Source organism: Mesoplodon mirus (assembly GCF_964341445.2).
Source record: "Mesoplodon mirus genome assembly, chromosome: X".
In the NCBI taxonomy this organism is placed as follows: Eukaryota; Metazoa; Chordata; class Mammalia; order Artiodactyla; family Ziphiidae; genus Mesoplodon; species Mesoplodon mirus.
Genome location: NC_138981.1, coordinates 106,851,871 through 106,870,958, shown reverse-complemented (window position 1 = coordinate 106,870,958; position 19,088 = coordinate 106,851,871). Strand labels below are relative to the sequence as shown.

The 19,088-nt window shown below is 40.0% G+C and overlaps 1 protein-coding gene across 3 annotated transcripts in view; it reads left to right on the top strand.

The window, feature by feature from the left end:
- Positions 1–19,088, top strand: part of TENM1 (teneurin transmembrane protein 1) — a gene marked incomplete at both ends in the record, with an annotated part of 603,322 nt that overhangs the window by 500,631 nt on the left and 83,603 nt on the right. For all 3 annotated transcript variants that reach the window (XM_082610702.1, XM_082610701.1, XM_082610700.1), the window contains one exon: positions 18,406–18,560. In XM_082610702.1, coding sequence (XP_082466828.1) covers positions 18,406–18,560 — 155 coding nt within the window. The remainder of the gene's footprint in view (positions 1–18,405; positions 18,561–19,088) is intronic.

The following is a 19,088-nucleotide window of genomic DNA, read 5'->3' as shown; positions in this document are numbered from 1 at the left end:
TCAAACAACATGCAGCAAGCCTAGATAACTTTGGAAATCCATTATTTTAACATCATCACAGGCTAAAGCACATCTGGAAATGGAGTCAGGAAGCCCATTTTTATTTTATAATTGATCAATTAATTGCGGGTTTTGGCCATTTCAGACCAAGGATTAGAGATGGCACAACAGAGGGTATTTAGACCAGCATTTTGAAGGTACTGATGACTTAAGTTATATGCACATAAGACAACTGCTAAGTTTTTTTTTTAAGTCAAGCAGATTCTCAAGTGAACTGAATCTAACTAAGCCACAAACTAGCAGTAAAGGAGAGGCTGTTTGAAATGTCTCCTCTTCATTCCCTCTTTCAGGGACTCCCCTGGCTAACTCTGAGCCCCCTCCCTGCAGCCCTCAGCCTGTCTTCCCCAGATAGAAATCCAGCCTTTCCCTTCCCTCTCCCCTAGTCAGAGCTGTGTGGGCATACAGTGGTGTATGCTAAAGGGAGACTGGACAGTGGGAAGAATATTTTATCCTGACATTGTTTACAATTTCCGGTGAATGGGGATAGTAAACACAGTCCTGTTATTCATCAGTTTTATTATTGTTTTTAATATTCGTATCAAAAATGCACTCCCCTCATTGTCTGCACCCAGAACAGACCATTCCCATAGCCCCCAAACCTGCAGGTATAAGGAAAATACTCACAAAATAATATTCAGTGGAAAGTTCAGGATACAAAACTATATACTGTATACTGCTACATCTGTAAGGGGGCAGGGGTGGTACATATGTACAGAGAAAAAAAATTGAGAGGAAGTTTATCTAAATGTTAGCAATGGGACTTTCCTGGCGGTCCAGTGGTTAAGACTCCATGCTTCCAATGCAGGGGGCGTGGGTTCAATCCCTGGTCGGGGAACTAAGAGCCAACATGCTGTGCGGCATGGCCAAAAAATTTTTTAAGTAAAATAAAATAAAGTAAATGTTAGCAATGATAATTGCTGCATAAGGAATTTTGAGTGATTTGATTTTGTTCTCTTTAATTTTCTGAGCATTTATTATTTTTATAATGCAACAAAAGACAAAACATTATTTTCTTTCATTTATTTATTTATTTATTTATTTATTTATTTTGCGGTACGCGGGCCTCTCACCGCTGTGGCCTCTCCCGCTGCGGAGCACAGGCTCCGGACGCGCAGGCTCAGCGGCCATGGCTCACGGGCCCAGCCGCTCCGCGGCATGTGGGATCCTCCCAGACCGGGGCACGAACCCGTGTCCCCTGCATCGGCAGGCGGACTCTCAACCACTGCGCCACCAGGGAAGCCCAGCATATTATTTTAAAACACACACATTCTGTCCTGTCATATGACCAACTTCTGAGGACCCAGGTCTCTTTGCTTTCATAAATGACAGCTCTCCAGAAAGGGTCTCATAGTACTGATGGTTGCCAATGGGTTGCTCTCATCTGAGCATGTTTCTGGAGACGTGCTGGAGGGGCTGTACCATCAGCCAAGGAAAAAAGCTCAGTGGAAGACCTTGAAGGCATCCTGGCAGGCCCGTAGTAAAAGACATTTTAATTATATTTATTTTTTAAGAAAGAGGAATATAAAGAATACAAATTAAAACGGCCTATAAATCTCACCATCTAGATAAGCCCCATTGATATTGAAAGATAAAAATATGAAAGTAATATGTGTCTGTGGTTTGAAAGTCAGAACTCTGTAGAAAATCACAGAAAGAACATTCTAGGCTTCTTTACCACAAACACACACACCCCAGTCCCTCTCTCTAAAGGTAACCAGTGTTAACAGTTTCTTGCAATTCCTTTGAGACCTCTATATGTATTTTTCTCTTACATAAAAGGAATCATATCATATACATTACTCTTCACCCTCCTTCTTTCATGTGATTATATTTCTTGAAGATCTTTCCATAAAAGCATGTATATATCTGCCTCTGTTTTTAAGAGATGTATGATATTACAACATATGGACATACCATAATTTATTAAGTAATTTGCTTCTTGATTGATGTTGTTTTTTTAAAATCCTTTATCACTGTAGCACTGCATTGAACAACCTAATTCATGTGTTTTGGAACACTTTTGTGAGTATATACACCGGATTAATTTTCAGCAGTAGTAGATATTACCAAATTGCCCTCCCAAAAGATTGAACACAATTACACCAATAGCGTGTAAGGATGCCCATTCTGCCATACCCTCAACCACACTGAGTATCATTAAACCTCTTAATATATGCCCATCTGATCAGTGGAAAATGTTATCTCATAGCTTGTAGCTTTAATTTGAATTTCTTTAATTTTAAGTGAAGAGGAGTGTCATTTCATATCTGTTGTGACCATGTGTATTTCTTTTCCAGTAAACTCACTTTCATATCCTCTGCCAGTTTTTCTACTGAGCCGTTGATCCTTCTCTTTTGAAAATTAAGAAAAGCATCCCTTTGTCTCTCCTATGTGTTGCAAATATTTTCCAAGTTTGTCATTTCTTTTAACAATGTAGAAGTTTTCTAACTTTATTTGGTCAGATTTAGCAATATATGCAATATATGTCCTTAAGGTCTCTAAAGTTTGTGTCCTTCTAGAAAAGCCTTCCTGTAGTAAAGGTACTTTTAAGGCAAGTGAGCAGGCCTTTCAATGACCTTTAAATCGTACTCTTTGTATTTCCCATTTGGGCCCCGTGAAATCTGGAAAATTTGGGAAGTGTTTAGAGTAGTTAAAACCAGAGACTTTGGAATCAGGCAGGTAGGAATGAGTTCGAATTTATTACTAACATCTCTGAGCCACTGTTTTCTCATCTGTAAGATGGAGACAGTGCTCCTACCTTCCTTATAGGGTTATAGAGGATAAAATGACACAATATGGGTTAAGCCAGTATCTGGCACAGATTAAGTACTAAATAAAGTATGATGATAAGAAGGAGGATAAGTAAATAATTTTTTAAACTAATATTAACTGGATTGTTTTCAAGACTAGTAGTAAACATTTTGTTTTCAAAATTGTTTTACTGTATTCAAATTCTCTTCTGTCAAACTTTGTTGATTGTATATACACAGCCCTACTTTAATTCTCTTTGCCTGGAAAATACATTGTCCAACTAAAAGGAAAACTTGCAACTATGTTTTTAAAATACTTGGAGAGAGGTACTGAAGGGAGCTTGGCTGAAGAAAAATGTATGGAAAGTCACAAGTACACATGTGTATAAGGAGACATGCTACGCTGTCATTACAGTGTAAAAAATGGAAACAACCTAATAATCTGTCAATCGGGTTTGGTCAAACGATGGAATATTATACAACAGTAAAAATGAACTAACTAGATACCCGTGTAAAAACATTAATAGTCACAAAACATAAGGTTGCATGAATGCAAGAGAAAATTGCAAAAGAATATATATGTGATATCATTAGCATATTTTTGTGGTAAAATATACAAAACAAAATTTACCATTTTAACTTTTTTTTTTTGGCTGTACCTTGCAGCTTTTGGGATCTTAGTTCCCCAACCAGGGATTGAACCCAGGCCCCGGCAGTGAAAGCGTGGAGTCCTAACCACTGGAGCAGGGAATTCCCCCATTTTAACCATTTTCAAGTGTACGATTCTGAGGCATTAAGTACATTCACATTGTTGTGCAACCGTCACCACCATCCATCTCCTACATAAATTTTTGAAGCATAAAAACATACTGTATATTATTTTTTGACATATACATATGTAGAAAATGTAAAAAAAACATGCAAGGCGATCACACTAACTGCAGACTAGTGCTTACCTCTGGGGAGGGAAGGGAAAAGGGAACAGAGGTAAAGACATGGGTTTTGGCTGTATTCATAATATTTTCTTTTTTTTTTTTAAGAGCTATATGAAACAAATGTTAACACCTATTAAATTGGGGTGGTAGATGCATGGCAGTGTGTAAAGATTTTCTGAGTTGTCGACCATTTGAAATCTTTCATAATTAAAAAAAATGTTAAGTCAGAAATAGGGTTTAGAAAACAACTTGCAAATTTATACCTGAAAATTCCATTTTAAAAAGTGTTTTAAATAAGGCTTTCACTCATACAGAGACAGTGTTCAAAATATTTAACAACCTTTAAAGCACAGGAACCAACGTATCAGAACACACACCAGCTTTGGCCCTGGAGTAGGGTCTTCAGGGACCCCTACAGTGGCCAGTATTAATCCCTTATTTTCTGAACTGATTGGATGTGAGTGAGGCTCTTCCATTAGCTTCAGAGCTCACCAACACATCTAGTGTGTGTCCATATGTGGAGTTCCCTAAATGGCTGACACTGAACTTCCTCAATATTAAAGAGCCTTGATATAATGAGTCAGCTTTATCATTGACCAAAGAAAGTCACTGTTCCCTCGGGAGTGAGTCCTGGGCCATTTCAAGTTTCTCTCTGAGGAATCAAAGGCTTAATGACTGAAATGTGAGGTTGTCTTTAAGCCCCAAATATCAAAGCCTAGCCAGGAAGCTGCAGTGTTTTTTGCTCTATTTTTCTTCCAGTTTCATTTCCTAGCTATTCCATTTGGTCTTTCAAAAGGCTTGTTACACTGTATAATAGGTTTTTGGGGAAAGGAAGGTGGATGGGTACCCCAATTTACCAGTATTTGCTCAGGAAAGAAAGCTGATTACAGCAGTAATTTCCCTTAGAAGGCAGGAATCATTCCTCATTGTGGAAGGCGTCTCTAACCCAAGGAAACTGAAGCCATGGTAATAGATTGATAGGTCTGCTTTGTCCTCCTCCCCATCACCACCCCCCAGTCAAAAACCCATCAGAATGCCTTCTGCCAAGACTACCTACTTTGGTTTCTATAATCTTTTCTCTGTGTTCTCTTGAACAAAGTAAAACCAGAACTGTAGGCAGTCAACTGCCCCAGCCCTACCTTAGGGCTTGAGGTCCCTCAAAAGGTGCCTCCCACTTTTCCCAGAGTGGTAAAACTGGGGGCATCTCTGGGGAGAGCGGTCTGAAGAAGGGCTACTTTTAAATCTTCTGATTTTAGCCTGTTAGGCTTGAAATCTTTGAGAACCCAGAGATCAACACTGAGCGCCCTCAAAACCTTTCTTTATGTGGTTGTGGGGGGGGGGTGTTCATTTTTGTTTTTTGTTTGTTTGGTTGGGTTTTTTTAGTAATGCTGGGCACTATTTTATTTCCCAAGTATATCTGGTCTAGTTTTAACAGCATGACTTTATTCAAATAATCTATTTGAATGTTTAAAACAAAATTAGTCAGTTCACACATGACCAAAACCGCTGCCTTCTGAATTGGCCCTAAATTGATATCTTCCTAGTTCCTGGAAATGCTGAATATATTTTGAACAGTTGAATTAAGGAACCATTGCAGCTGCAAAATGTTATCTAGCAGTATTTGTAAATGCCTGTTTCCTTTTGTTTTACCTTCTTTATTAGACTTGCTGGCTGTTATTAATTTGTTTTTTTCTAATTGCTCAAATTGTTCTCTTTCTAATATAGAGCTTAGCCATTTATTATTCTATAAACACATAAAGCACTTCTGTATGGCAGGAACTATGCTAAGTGCTGTCGTCAAACACTGCAACCATCTCTTGTTACAACAAAGATCTCCTGGTTATCAAGCAGGTGCCCAGAGGTGTGCATCATCTTAACTAATACTTTCAACATATTTAACTAGTGTCAATGAGACACTAGTGTCAGTGACCCACTATACTCTTTATAAGACTCCCACTGGTTTTAGCTACTCTGTCAGACCCATGTCATGCTCCTGGTATATCTTATTAGAAAAAGAACCATGTTCGCTGACCTTCAGTGTTTTGTTAAGCTTTTCAAGCAGCAGACAATCTGGTCTGCATTGGGAAATTTGGAAATTATAAGTGCTTTAAAAAGGCTTGATCCCTGCCTGTGAGTGAAATATGATCTGGTTAGGGAGACAAGGAAGGAATCGTCAGAGGAAACGGTAATCAGCATTAGGTTGTGTGATATAAACTGTAAGCACTCAAGGGGCTCAGAGAATGGAGAGCTGGTTGGGATTTGGAGAAAAGGGGAGAGGAAAATGAGCAGAAGGGGGAAGATGTGGAAGAAAGGAAAGGAATCTGAAAAAGGACTGGACACGTGGGTAAAGAAAAACTAGGGACTAGATTCTAACCTCTCTTCCTGGTAGGTGAAGTGAATTCCAAAAGGAATGAGATCAAAGAACAAGGCAAAGAAGTAAGGGTAGGGCAGTGGAGAACAAAGAGGCCATCTAAGTGGGAAGTGAATGACTCAGCTCTTCCTACGAAGGTTGGGGCGGTCTTGAAATGGATTGGTTAAAATGGCCCTATCTCAGTATGTAAAATGCATTCTTGAGTCTAGTCAAAAAGCCTCACACTCTTAGTTACAGGCCAAGCTTTAGATTTGCAACGTAATGACATATACCTGCTGTGATCCTCATTCCTAGCCACTTATATCAGCGGAATAACACATCTCTTCTAAGAGGCTCAGATTTCTACCATCAGACAAGATTGATGAAATTGTTTGATATACTCGACAAGGAAGTACCTCCATCAAGATATTTGCAAGTCTTTGAGTTAGTTTATATATTATAATTATTGAGGCTAGACTTGGCACTGTGTCTTAAAAAATGAGTAGGATCTGGATACTGGGAGAGGGAGAGGGGATTCCAGGCACAGGAGTAGTGCAGGCAAATATGTAGTGATAACCAGGGAAAGAGAAAGATGTGTTTCAGAGACAGTGAGTAGACCAGTTTGACTGGAAAAGTAACACAGGACCCCTGTACAGACTGCTCCTCACTATCAGCATGGAGGAGACGCTGACAGAATGGCACAGAGGGTTCCTGCCATCTAAGTCAAGCTGTGCTGAAGCAGGTCATCATGTAACAGATAATCCACAGCAAGATGCCAGAAAACTAACAGTTAATCAAAAACAGAAATATTAACACCACTTGTGTTAACCTTTCAAAAAGATTTCACAGACTATTCTGTTTCGATGTGATTTTATTTGATCTTTACAGTAATCCACTGACATGGGCGTCTCAGCTTTTCTTCTCGCAATTAGACAAAGACAAAATCTCAAGGACTGGGTGATTGTGTAAATTTTTGAAAGTCACAGTCAGCCTCACAACAGGATCTCCTTGTAGCTTCTACCCCCCAGACTCTTTCCTCCTACTCTCATAGCTCTCCTGAACATGTCTGGGTAATTGAACTTAGAGGAAAAAAGGTGGGGAAATGGCCTTGGAAACCCCAGTCTCAATCAAGACAAGGCCAGAGATGTCACCAGCCCCCTTTGAACAGCGAATCCCAGTTTTTTTCAATACCTTTCAATGTAACCTTCTTCTGCACTCAGATTGTCAAACTTGTAGGTCAGAGCGTGGAAAAGAAAAAGTCAAAGAGTGGTTTGTCTCATTAGACAACTGCTTTGCTTAATTTTTTTCTTTTACTCAACTGTCATATTTGTGTTTGTTGTTGTTGTTATAATAATATATTTTTGATTAAGCCCAAATTGGTCCTCCTAAGTGTCTCTTTAAACCTCATTTCAAAGGTTTGAAAATTGTATTCACAGAGTGTTCATCACCCTGCCTTTCTGACTTCCTGAACTTCTCTTCTAGTGTTAGCTTCATTAGTCAAGATGTACGGCCGTTGGAAGAATTTTAAATGGGCCTTCCGCGTTGTCTTTGAATAGATACTACATGCAAATAACTTTCCTGCAGAAATTTTCATTCTTCTTGAGTTAGCCCGCTATTGTGAATAGTAAGCACTGTCAGGCTTAATTCCTCATATCCTCCTTTTATTGAGTATTCAGGCCAAGGTATTCTACTTAGTTTGCTTTTTTATCAGAACCTCTTGGTCGTTCACATATCTTGAAAGAGACTTATTTTCCCCCAGAGTGTAACATCTGCAATTAGTTTTTTGCTGGTCCATGGGCAATAAATGAACTTTCCCTCCTCAAGCTAATTGTTCACATAAGGTTCTTGTGAGGTGGTTTGTTTCCTTAGGATGACAAAGGCATTTCTACAAAATATATCTGACTAGTGTCCCAGATACAGTTGCTTGATAATTGAAGAATTTTTAAGGGGGGGTATATAAAATATTCAGCTCGTGTCCAATAAACCTCATTTATCTTAGCCCATATGTACTGAGTCCCCTTAAATCTCAGCCTATAGGCATCTTTTGAGCAAGAACTCTAGCACAAAAATAAAACATGAGATATGCATTTCAACTTGAACTAGAACTGTCTATTTAACCCAATCGCTTACACACACACACACGCACACACGCACATACACACACACCTCTATAAAGCAAGGAAAAATAACTCATACCATCCCTAGTGTCTGGTGTCACTGTTAAATGTTGAGACACCAGCACCACCCCCAGCCCAGGGTCTCCCTGAGCCAGTTGCACAGCATGGAGCTTCATTTATTTGATTCTCTGGATGAAAACTTTAGCTAATCTTATAAAAGCCTGAAGGCTTTTACACCAGTAGTTCAGTAGTGCAGTATTTCCCCTAAGCTAACAAAATTGTTTTCAACCTCTGCCTTGTCTCTGTGCTGAATCTAACATAGGGCACTCTGCCACTGACCCGGGTTATGGACTTAAAGCTTCTACTATGTCTGTCCAACATAGAAGAGCCTAAAATGTTGAAGCAGAGCCTATGTGGAGATCTTTGTCTATGGTTCTAAGGCTTAGAAAAGTCACTTTCAGAAAGAATTACAGCAATGACTGAGCAATTAGGACACCACTTAGCACCACTGTAAGACTTTACGCCCTCTTAAAAGGGCTCTCATTTCATTGGCTCTTGTGAGCTTCACACTGTTTTAACCCTGTGCAGTAGGTAGGGTGTGGGTTAGGAAATCAAGACAAGTCCTACAGCTAATCTGTAACAGAGGTCATCCTGAAGCCCAGATCCCCTGATGTGACCCTGGAGCCAGTGTTCTCTCTACTTTCCCTTATGTGGTCCAGAGTGAAGCAAATTAAGTGAAATCTTGAGATACTGCTGTTTCCTTAGAACTTCTAAGATTAGAGTACGGTTGGAAGAGATCATAAGATCGTAACACAAAGTTGTGTTGATAGAGCAAAGTGGATTTGCAGGGAACCTGAGCTATTCAGTGTAGCTATCTACATGGATCAAATTCAGTTGCAGTTAATTTGATCCATGGCCCTTATGCTATTTGCTCTGAGTGGTCAATTCCCCTTTTTCCCATATTCTCATCATCACTAATTGATAGGGGGCTGTACTCCTCTTCAAGGTCTTTGGAGAAAGAGATTACCATTGCCTCCTTTCTAAACTCATTTTTAGAGAAATTCATATGCAGATATTGACATTGTGGCATGCTTTATTTGATTCAAGATAGATGTGCTTCATTATAGATGCGTGGCAATTAAGCCTATAATTCAACAAGGTTTATTGAACATTTGTGCCCGGGTCTACTGGATTTGTTGAGATATAAAACTAAAGCATAAAATCCAGTTCTTGCCCTCAAGGAGCTTATTGCCTAGACAAAGCATGCCTGGATAATTCACATTTGAAAAAAAAAAGAAGAAGCTTCTTTAGGTTAGAAAACAGAGAGACCAGAAAGTGGAGTTTGCAGAAAAGGCTTTCTGGAAGAGAAACATCTCATAAAAACCTTAGAAGATGAACAGGAATTGAATTGGTGGTTGGTGAATGTAATAGTGAGGCCAAGCTAACAACTATATATTACACACACACACACACACACACACACACACACACACAATCTCAATGGCTTAACAAAATAGTCGTTTATTTCTTGCTCACGTCACAGTCCAGTAAAGGTTGCCTGTAGGATAGGAGAAATCCCTGCTCCTAGCAGTGACTCAGGAGCCAGGCTCCTTCCATCTAGTGGCTTGTCAATCTCTTAGGCCTTGGAGTCCTCCAGTGGGTACTCTGCATCCAGCCAGCCTAGGGGGGTGGGGTGGGGGGGCTCCATAAAGGAGCTCAACAGAGGTTTTGTTAGGGGCCAGGCCTAGAAGTAGCATATATCACTTCTTCCCACACCTAACTGCAGTGGAGGCTGGGAAATGTAATCTAGCTCTATTCTCAGAAAGAAAAATAGATAGGATGACCTGAATACATAGCATTGTCTCCGCCGTACTAAAGGGGGAGAGCTTCCTGAAGGAAGGATGAGGAAGAGAAGGGGGGCAGAGCAAGAGCAAAGTCAAGTTCGGCTTGAACACCTACTTTTCTGGTTTGATGAACTTGTCATAAATTCTGAGCTTTGATCTTGGTGGGAACAAAAGAAGCTGCGTGCTTAGCAAGCATTGTGTCACTAGCCATCCAGGGATTTCATTTTCCCATGATGGAGAATTGTAACTAGATTTGATTATCTTTGGTTTCTCAGAGCTTATAAACCAAGACATAACTTCTTTTTAACTGGACTTCATTTTTTAGAGCAGTCTTAGGTTCACAGAAAAATTAAGCAGAATCTTTATACACTGAAACTACTCTGTCTGATACTCTAAAGGTGGAAACATGCTATTATACATTTGTCCAAACTCAGACAGTGTCCACCACCAAGAGTGAACCCTAATGTAAACTATGGTCTTTGGGTAATAATGATGTGTCAGTGTGGGTTCATTAATTGTAACAAACATACCAGTCTGGTGCAGGATGTTGATAGTGGGAGAGGTATGCATGTGTGGAGGCAGGGGGTTTATGGGAAATCTCTGTATCAGGACATAACTTTTAACAGCAGTGCTAGTTATTAGATTTATTCTAAGTTCATGGATCTTGTCTGCTCACAGCAGCCTCTTCACTGACGATATATTCCTCTTGATTGACCTCTAGCAAGCATCATAAATTGGCAACTCAGAGAATAAATCTGGTTCAAAATATAATTCATTTGTCCCACTCTGTGTCTTTATTAAAAAAAAAAAGGTTGAGTGCATTTAGGTGGGACATGCTTTTTTTAGTTAACCTTTGTTTCCCCTAGAACTTGTGTAATCTAACACCTGACCTAACTTACAAACTAATGTCACCTGCCTGTCCCCTGATGACATATGAGTTTGTGACCCTTGTTTCTGGGGTCTCCTTTTTATTTAGTAGATCATAAATAATAGTCAAGTTACCAAAGTCCCTATCACACGGAAGCTCTGGGTGCTTTCCTGAAACTCACCAGCTCTGTAGGAATGAAGCTGCAGAATATCTTTGAAGAATAATTCTGAAGAGGTCCAGGAGCTCTACAGGAATATAAGAATTCTTACAATTTCAGGGGAGGGATCATGGATCACTTTGACCATCTAACAAAAACAATGGACCATCTCCTCATGACGATACACATACACAAAACATTTTGCAGATAATTTCATGGAGTTTCTGGACCCTCAGAAACCATTCTGTACACCACTCCTGTGGTAAAGTGATTGATAGCCCCATTTAGGCTACATGGGATAGTGATCAAAAGAATGGACATTGAAAGTCAGACAAACATGAGCTAAATCTAGCATTGGCAACCTGGAGTTAGTCATTTGACCTCTGAACCTCTATTTCCTCTTCTAAAAAATGACATTAATAATACCTACTTCACAGGGCTACTGTGAGGATTAAAAAGAGAAAATGTATATAAAGAGTCCAGCACAGTGCCTGGAATATCTTAGTATTCTCAGCAAATGAAAATGGTTATTATTTAGTGATAAAAGTCAGCCTTAATGGGTTTTTTGTAGTGCTTACCTGGATTTCACACTGGGCTCATCAGAAATTCAACATAGTCCTTCAGATGTCTGCTTACCTGTGATTTATAATCTGAGAAAACACTAGTGACCTTCATTTCCCCAGCCCATCCCCCAAGGCTGCTCCCATGGTACCGTGGACTTGCCCCAAACTAGTGCTTATCTCAAGGCACTGTAATTGCCTGGGTATTTCTCCATCTCCCCCACTGGTTTCTGAGCTTCTCAAGAGCAATGCCATATCTGTTTTATAGTCTGCAGTAGTCCCAGTGCCTAGTACAGTGCCTGACATATAATAGGTTCAAAATAAATCCTGAATAAATTAATAATTGAGGACAAAAACAACTTTCCCAGTAAACTTTTAGGAAAATAGTGCTGGTGGAGGTGGGAGAGCTCTTCATTCACTGTGCCTTGCCTGGAAGGCTAAAGCTTTAAGAGAATGAGAAGGAGTGAAAGTGAAGACAAGTGGCCTTACCTGTCTTTCTCTCAATCACAATTCTTGGTCAACTAGCCCACGAATCTCTTGTTCCTCGTGATGTCTCTGAGTGCCTTCTGAGTCTTGAAAGGAAGGACATATTAGTCTGAATGCTTATCATTTTAATTTGTATTTAAATTCTTTGGAAATTGACCTTTACTGTTAGAATATAGTGTAACTTTTTTTTAATTAAAGAGGTCATCTGATTAAATAACTCACACTATTCACTTGTCCTGTAATGTTACGGTAAGTTTATTAGACTCTCTTATTTGAGAACTCCTGTTCTCATTGTTAACCACACAGTGAAATCATCTCAGCTGGTCATTAAGCTCTGCTTCCTTCCAACCCTAGTAAAACACAGATATTTGTAATCCCTCCAAATTCTAGAAGCTCCATTTGGTGTCTAACTAGCAAGATAACAGGCTTATTGTACAGAAGTAACTTGGCCCTTTCTGATTTTGGTAGGTAGTTATAAGTGGACAGTAGTTAGATCAGTTGGGGAATGGACTTTTCTGCCTAGTGGAGAATTTCCATATAGACCACACATATGATACCAATTTTCAGAGAATTGAAATGCACAGAAACAAAGCAAAAAAATTAAACTCTCTTTGATTTAAAGGGCACTTTATGATCAACTGGCTAATGTCAGCTACACAATTTAGCACACTCAGTATTGGAGATCAAGCTGATGCCATATTGCACTTAGGACATTCCCCTGAAAGTTTATTTTAACCATTTACCTCTGTCTCATAAAATTAAAGAGCAGATTGTGGCAGGAAAAAAAAAAAAGCAGTATTTCAGTTTTCTGGTTGCTAGGGCTGTAGATGGAGAGAATTTTATGACTACTTTCCAAAGCTTATATTCTGAAAGAAGGTTCATTTTTAATACAGAAATAATAAAAATGTAGGTGGCCTCAACAGCTGTAATTTTTATAAATTAAATGCAGAGATGCCTTCTGCCAACATTTGAAATTGGCATTCTGCACAGCCAACAACTCTGATCTTCTCTGTTATCTAATTTGGGATTTTAGCTACTATTTCCAGGCTGTTAACCTCCACATCTGGACTCTCAGTGATACCACATCAGGTTGCCCCTGCTGCTTCAGTATCCATCAGCAGCATCCTCTTCCCCAACAGGTGATAAATTTATTAGTAACTATCCAGGCTGCCCCAGCTTTAGGCAGTTGTCTTCTTAAGAATTATAGTATTTATTCATTGGAGGATAATAAGACAAGGGAAGAAGTCAAATACTTTGGCCCGTTAATTTGCAGCTGTTTCATACAGAGCTATGCTTCACAGAGAAAAGAGCCTGCAGTTCAGATATTATATAATGTCCCCTACTTTGCATAAGACACTGTGAATAATTTTTTTTTTTTACAAGATGCACTTTATTTATGAGCAGGTTCCTCCATAGAAAGAGCTTGTTAGGGCTTAATGCTGATGAATGGAGACAGCACCATTCACACTTCCAGGTTATGGTCTGTCAGTGCTTTCATTATATGCACTAATTTACAAGGATTTATTTATTTTCTCACAAATGTAAAAATGTGCTCCAAGCTAAATATGCTGTCTGGGCATCTGAGGGAAGTGTATTCCTTGGTTGTTCGTCCCACCTCTATCCCACCCACCCTGCATCACTGCCTAAGCTTGTGGTAATCGCACAGATCTATATATTTTTTGCTTGCTCTAAAAATGAATACTGGTTAAAATGTTAAACCCTGGAAGTGAGTCTTTTCAATGCAGTTTAATTCCTTTCTCATTCAAAGACTGTGCCTGCCATTGTGTTTTAAGTGCTAATGAAAACCCTGTCAAGTAAGCACATCAAGGGACCTGACCCTTGGAACAAATTATGCCCACAGCATTGGGTAACAAATTTTGGAAATCTGGGTACAACTATATCAAAATATGAACGTCATACTGAATCTGTAAGATCTTGCTAGCCCCAGATGGCTTTATGTGCTCTGAAATCACTCACGTTCCCATCTCTGAAGAATAAAACTTAAAATAGACTGGGCATGTGCTACCTCCTCCCACTCAGTCTAACAAACAGTAATAGATCATACTGCATCATCAACATCCCTGGGCTGTAACGATACTCATTATGGGAGATGACCACGCCCCCTCCCGCTCCCCAGCCAAGTAATGGCAGAAATAATTCTCTTTTTTTACCCGTGATTTCCAGTTTGGTTTTTAACCTCAGTGAAAATTAAATACCCTTTAAACCTCGCCAGCGAAGAGTGTAAAACTAGTTGTTTGGGGAATTTGTCTGTGTGTTGGTTGTTTGGTTGGTTCATTGGTTGGGGTAGGAGAATGAGAGGAAATGAAAATATGTACATATAAAATATGCCTAGATGCATAAATAAAACACCTATCACACAGTCCCTCAAAGCCCTTTCTACTATTTCTTTTTCAACTCCAAACATCAGTATAACCCAATTAAATTTAATTAAAGAATCTCAAAAATTGGAGTATTTTGGAATTTGGACTGCAATAAAAGAAATTGCTACACAAATATATGAAAGGAGAGTATCCTACAAGCTGTCAGCCAAATGAGCCCCGAAGGCCAACAGCGAGGATTTAATAAGCCTCATCTGTGGAGTTCAGCTGACAGGAACAGGGAGAGAGCGGTTCAGTGTTTAGAAGTTCACAAAAATTAAAAGTGGGAATACCATGTAAGTCCAAGATTATCCTCCCCAGATCAGGCCAAACTCCACCCTCTGATGGGGGTGAGGAGTGTAGTAGTCAAGGAACAGAACGGTCCTCTCTGATGTCAGCATAAAGATGTATGTTTCTGTACTGCTAGTTTCTGGAGGAATACAGTTGTCTATACCTTTTGGGAATGTTTCAATTTTCAGGGATTTGATTCTCTAAGTTTTTCATCTCCCAGTTAGAGCAGCACTTGCACAGTATCCTCTTAGTCTTGCTTTCCATGTACCTGAATTCTTCGTCCTTTAGCGTGCACAGAACTTGGCACAGTGCCATTCAGTATGCGTTTGGTAAATAATTCATGATTTCATACACTTCAAGCCTGTCTGCTCTTAGCCTTTCTCTCTCCAGATCTGAGTCTTGATCTTTTCAGTTCATCCTCTTATGACAGCCAAATTTCCAAGTTCACATTCAGTGATATTGAATACAGAGGTCATAGAAGGTGATCCCAAATCATAGGCCTGCCACACACCAGACCAAATTCTAGGCATTTAAGAAACTGATTTCGGGGGCTTCCCTGGTGGTGCAGTGGTTGAGAATCTGCCTGCTAATGCAGGGGACACGGGTTCGAGCCCTGGTCTGGGAAGATCCCACATGCCACGGAGCAACTGGGCCCGTAAGCCACAACTACTGAGCCTGTGCGTCTGGAGCCTGTGCTCCGCAACAAGAGAGGCCGCGATGGTGAGAGGCCTGCGCACTGCAATGAAGAGTGGCCCCCACTTGCCACAACTGGAGAAAGCCCTTGCACAGAGGTGAAGACCCAATACAGCAAAAATAAATAAATTAATTAATAAACTCCTACCCCACCCCCCCCAAAAAAAGAAACTGATTTCGCTGAAACACAAAGAAAAATATAAAGCAGAGATAGCCCTTGATTCATCTTCAGTCCAGATACTCTGGAGATGAAAGAAATGTTCCTATGCCATCATCCTTTGACCTGCCGCGGTCTTAAAAGTCTTTTTAAAAACCTTCTTTAAGGTCTTTATGCCACCAAAAATAATAAAGGGACTTACTGACATGGAATTCCCCTTGTTTGGACATGCTGGTTTCCTTGGAGAACTCACCAAAATGTAGATGACTTTAGAGGCATTCAGGGAAAGTTAAGATGAATCTGGGGCTTCCCTGGTGGTGCAGTGGTTGAGAATCCGCCTGCCAATGCAGGGGACAAGGGTTCGAGCCCTGGTCCCAGAAGATCCCACATGCCGCGGAGCAGCTAAGCCCGTGCGCCACAACTACTGAGCCTGTGCTCTAGAGCTGGCGAACCACAACTACTGAGCCCACGTGCTGCAACTACTGAAGCCTGTGCGCCTAGAACCTGTGCTCTGCAACAAGAGAAGCCACCGCAATGAGAAGCCCACGCACCACAACGAAGACCCGATGCAGCCAAAAATAAATAAAATAAATAAATTTATTTTAAAAAAATGAATCTGTAACTTTTATAGATGTTAAGGATTAATACTTCATGAGGAACATCAGGATTAATCAAAGTACATCATAAAGTTGAGCCTTAATATTAACCTCCTGCCAATGAATTAACTCATCTAAAAGCAGTTTATTAAGTTGGGTTTATAAACTGTCTTTAGGTGAGTTCACTCTTTGCCAGGAAAATTATTGTGCGTGTGTGTGTGCGTGTATGTGGGTGCACGCATGAGCACTAAGAGGACATGCTGGTTATCACAGATCTTCCTAACTTTAACATACATTCTGAGTTTCACAAGGTCTGAATAAAGGAGAACTAGGAAAAGACTAAATTGTAAACTAGTTTTAAAGTAATGCCATGTGGTTATTTTCAAAGTAGCAAGGGAAGCAGGAGTTGAACCATGTGTTCTTTATCAGTGTCTGACACTTTTTAAATGCATTATTTCATCAGATACTTACTACAACCTAGGCATAGAATAACCAGCTCATCCTAGTTTGTCCAGGACTGTCGCAGGTTTAAAACTGAACCCTGCCTCAGTCCCAGGCAAGCCAGGACAGTTGGTCACTTTAGCCAAGTAAAGCAATAAAAGGTATTCTGAGACCAATTTCCAACATGGGGAGAACCACCAACAACACCACCAAGCAATTCTACACCAGTTGGGTGTCCTACAATTTCACTTAATTCTGACGTGATCTACCCGTAAATAGTATCAGATCCCACAGGTTAAGGGGTGAGTCCTGCAGGACTGCCTCCCCCCAACACCACTTCACATGCCAATCACAAGTCCAGGTTGTCACCTGTGTTTCTGACAGAACTGCTATAGATAGGAGGTTCCAACAACTCCCTTCTTGGGTTCCATTATTTTGATAGAGCGGCTCAGCTAACTCAGAGAAACAGTTTACTCACTAGATAACTGGTTTATTATAAAAGGATGTAACTCAGGAACAGCCAGATGGAAGAGATGCATGGGGCAAGGTATGGGGAAAAGGAGAGGAAGCTTCCAGACCCTCTCCAGGTGCACCATTCTCCCCAAATCGCCCTGTGTTCACCAACATGGAAGCTCTCCAAACCCTGTCCTTCTGGGTTTTCAATGGAGGCCTCATAATCATAATTGATTAAATCATTGGCCATTGGCGTTTGAACTCAATCTCCAGCCCAGGTCAGGAGGTGGGACTGAAAGTTCCAATCCTCTAATCACCAGGTTGGTTTCTCCTGGCAACCAGCCTATTCTTCGGCCAAAGTGCGGCCCAAGTCACCTCATTAACATAACAAAAGTCACCTTTATCTCTCTCACCACAAGCAATCCCAAGAGTTTTAGGAGCTCTGTGTTAGAAAACGGAACGGAGACCAAAATTCTTTATTATAAATCACAATATCACAGGCAGATCATCTTTTCCATATTTTACCAAAGAGGAGGCTGAATGACTCAATCAAAGTCACACATCAGTTGTAAGTGGTGCATTCAGTATTAGAACCCCAGCCTTCTAACTGCTTTTATGTATTTTCCAAGAAACAAGACTGTAATTAGCACAGTGTGTAAAACTACTGTGAGAATTTTATTGACTTTTATTTTTTCTAGAAGCTTAACCATTCCTTTTGTGACACCATAATTTTTCTCTCCAGCTCCCCTCTGAACAGATAATACAGAGAAAAAACTCAGTCCAGTTTATCAGGATTATTACAGATTCTGTTAACTGAGTGTGAATTGATGAAAATAAGTTTAATGCTTGCCAAGTCAGTTATTTCTAATGCAACTATGAAAATAAGCAGCGGCCTGTGCATCTGCACTCTAAAAGAAATGTAACATACACTGCCTCCCCTGTCTTTTCCCATTTGTCTTAGAAGATTTTTTTTTTTCTGTTTGTGGGAGTAAGCAAGTATCAGGGGGGTGGAAATGTAAAACTGGACAACAAAATTATTAGACTGGCTTTCTCTCCGCATATCACGTTTTGTCGTTTCTTCTCAATACACAGAGGAGTGAATGTGTGTCCAAACAAACCTCCCCCGTTACTGTTCTGTCTGTGCTGAGCAAAATTGAATCCATATGTCTTTAAAATGCCTTTTCATTTCTGTGGCTTCTTTCAAAATACTGATCTTGGTGCACATGTGGCCCTCTAGACTACTAATGCTCAATTGGTCTTCCCCAACAGGCATCACAGTTGATAGGCATGGATTCATTTACTTTGTGGATGGGACTATGATTCGGAGAATTGATGAGAATGCTGTGATCACAACTGTAATCGGCTCAAACGGTCTGACTTCCACACAGCCACTGAGCTGTGACTCGGGAATGGACATCACTCAGGTAGGCACCAATGGTTTTCAAGCGCTATCGCCATTTGGCATCATGGAAATGGATAACAATTTTCTCATACAGAAATTAGGTAGAAAGGAAGCCTGGCGTATCCATTATAACACCAGATAGCAGAAGTTTCTCTTTATTTAAGTTACTTTTTTCCGCCTTAGAAAAACTCAGTTGAGAGAAAAGAGTAAACTAGGATGGGAGTAACACTGGGGGTGGAATGTTGGCGTGAACATGAAAGTCTCTCAAATTTGAATCAATTAGAGGGTAAGGCCAATGTCACTTATTGACTATGGTCCAAGATACGTAATTTTATTTTTTTTGAATAATACAATAACTCACATCTGGAAAAGTACTGACTACTAAAGTCTGGAAATCATTTTTAATGAATATATGAGCATGACTTATTATTCATGTCTATGTAAATAGCTATTTCTAGGGCGGTTCTTTGTGGGGTTTTTTTTTTTTTTTTTGAAGTAAAAGCAACATTCCCTCTGAGATCTATTTTACATGTATTTAGGAAAGCCTTTT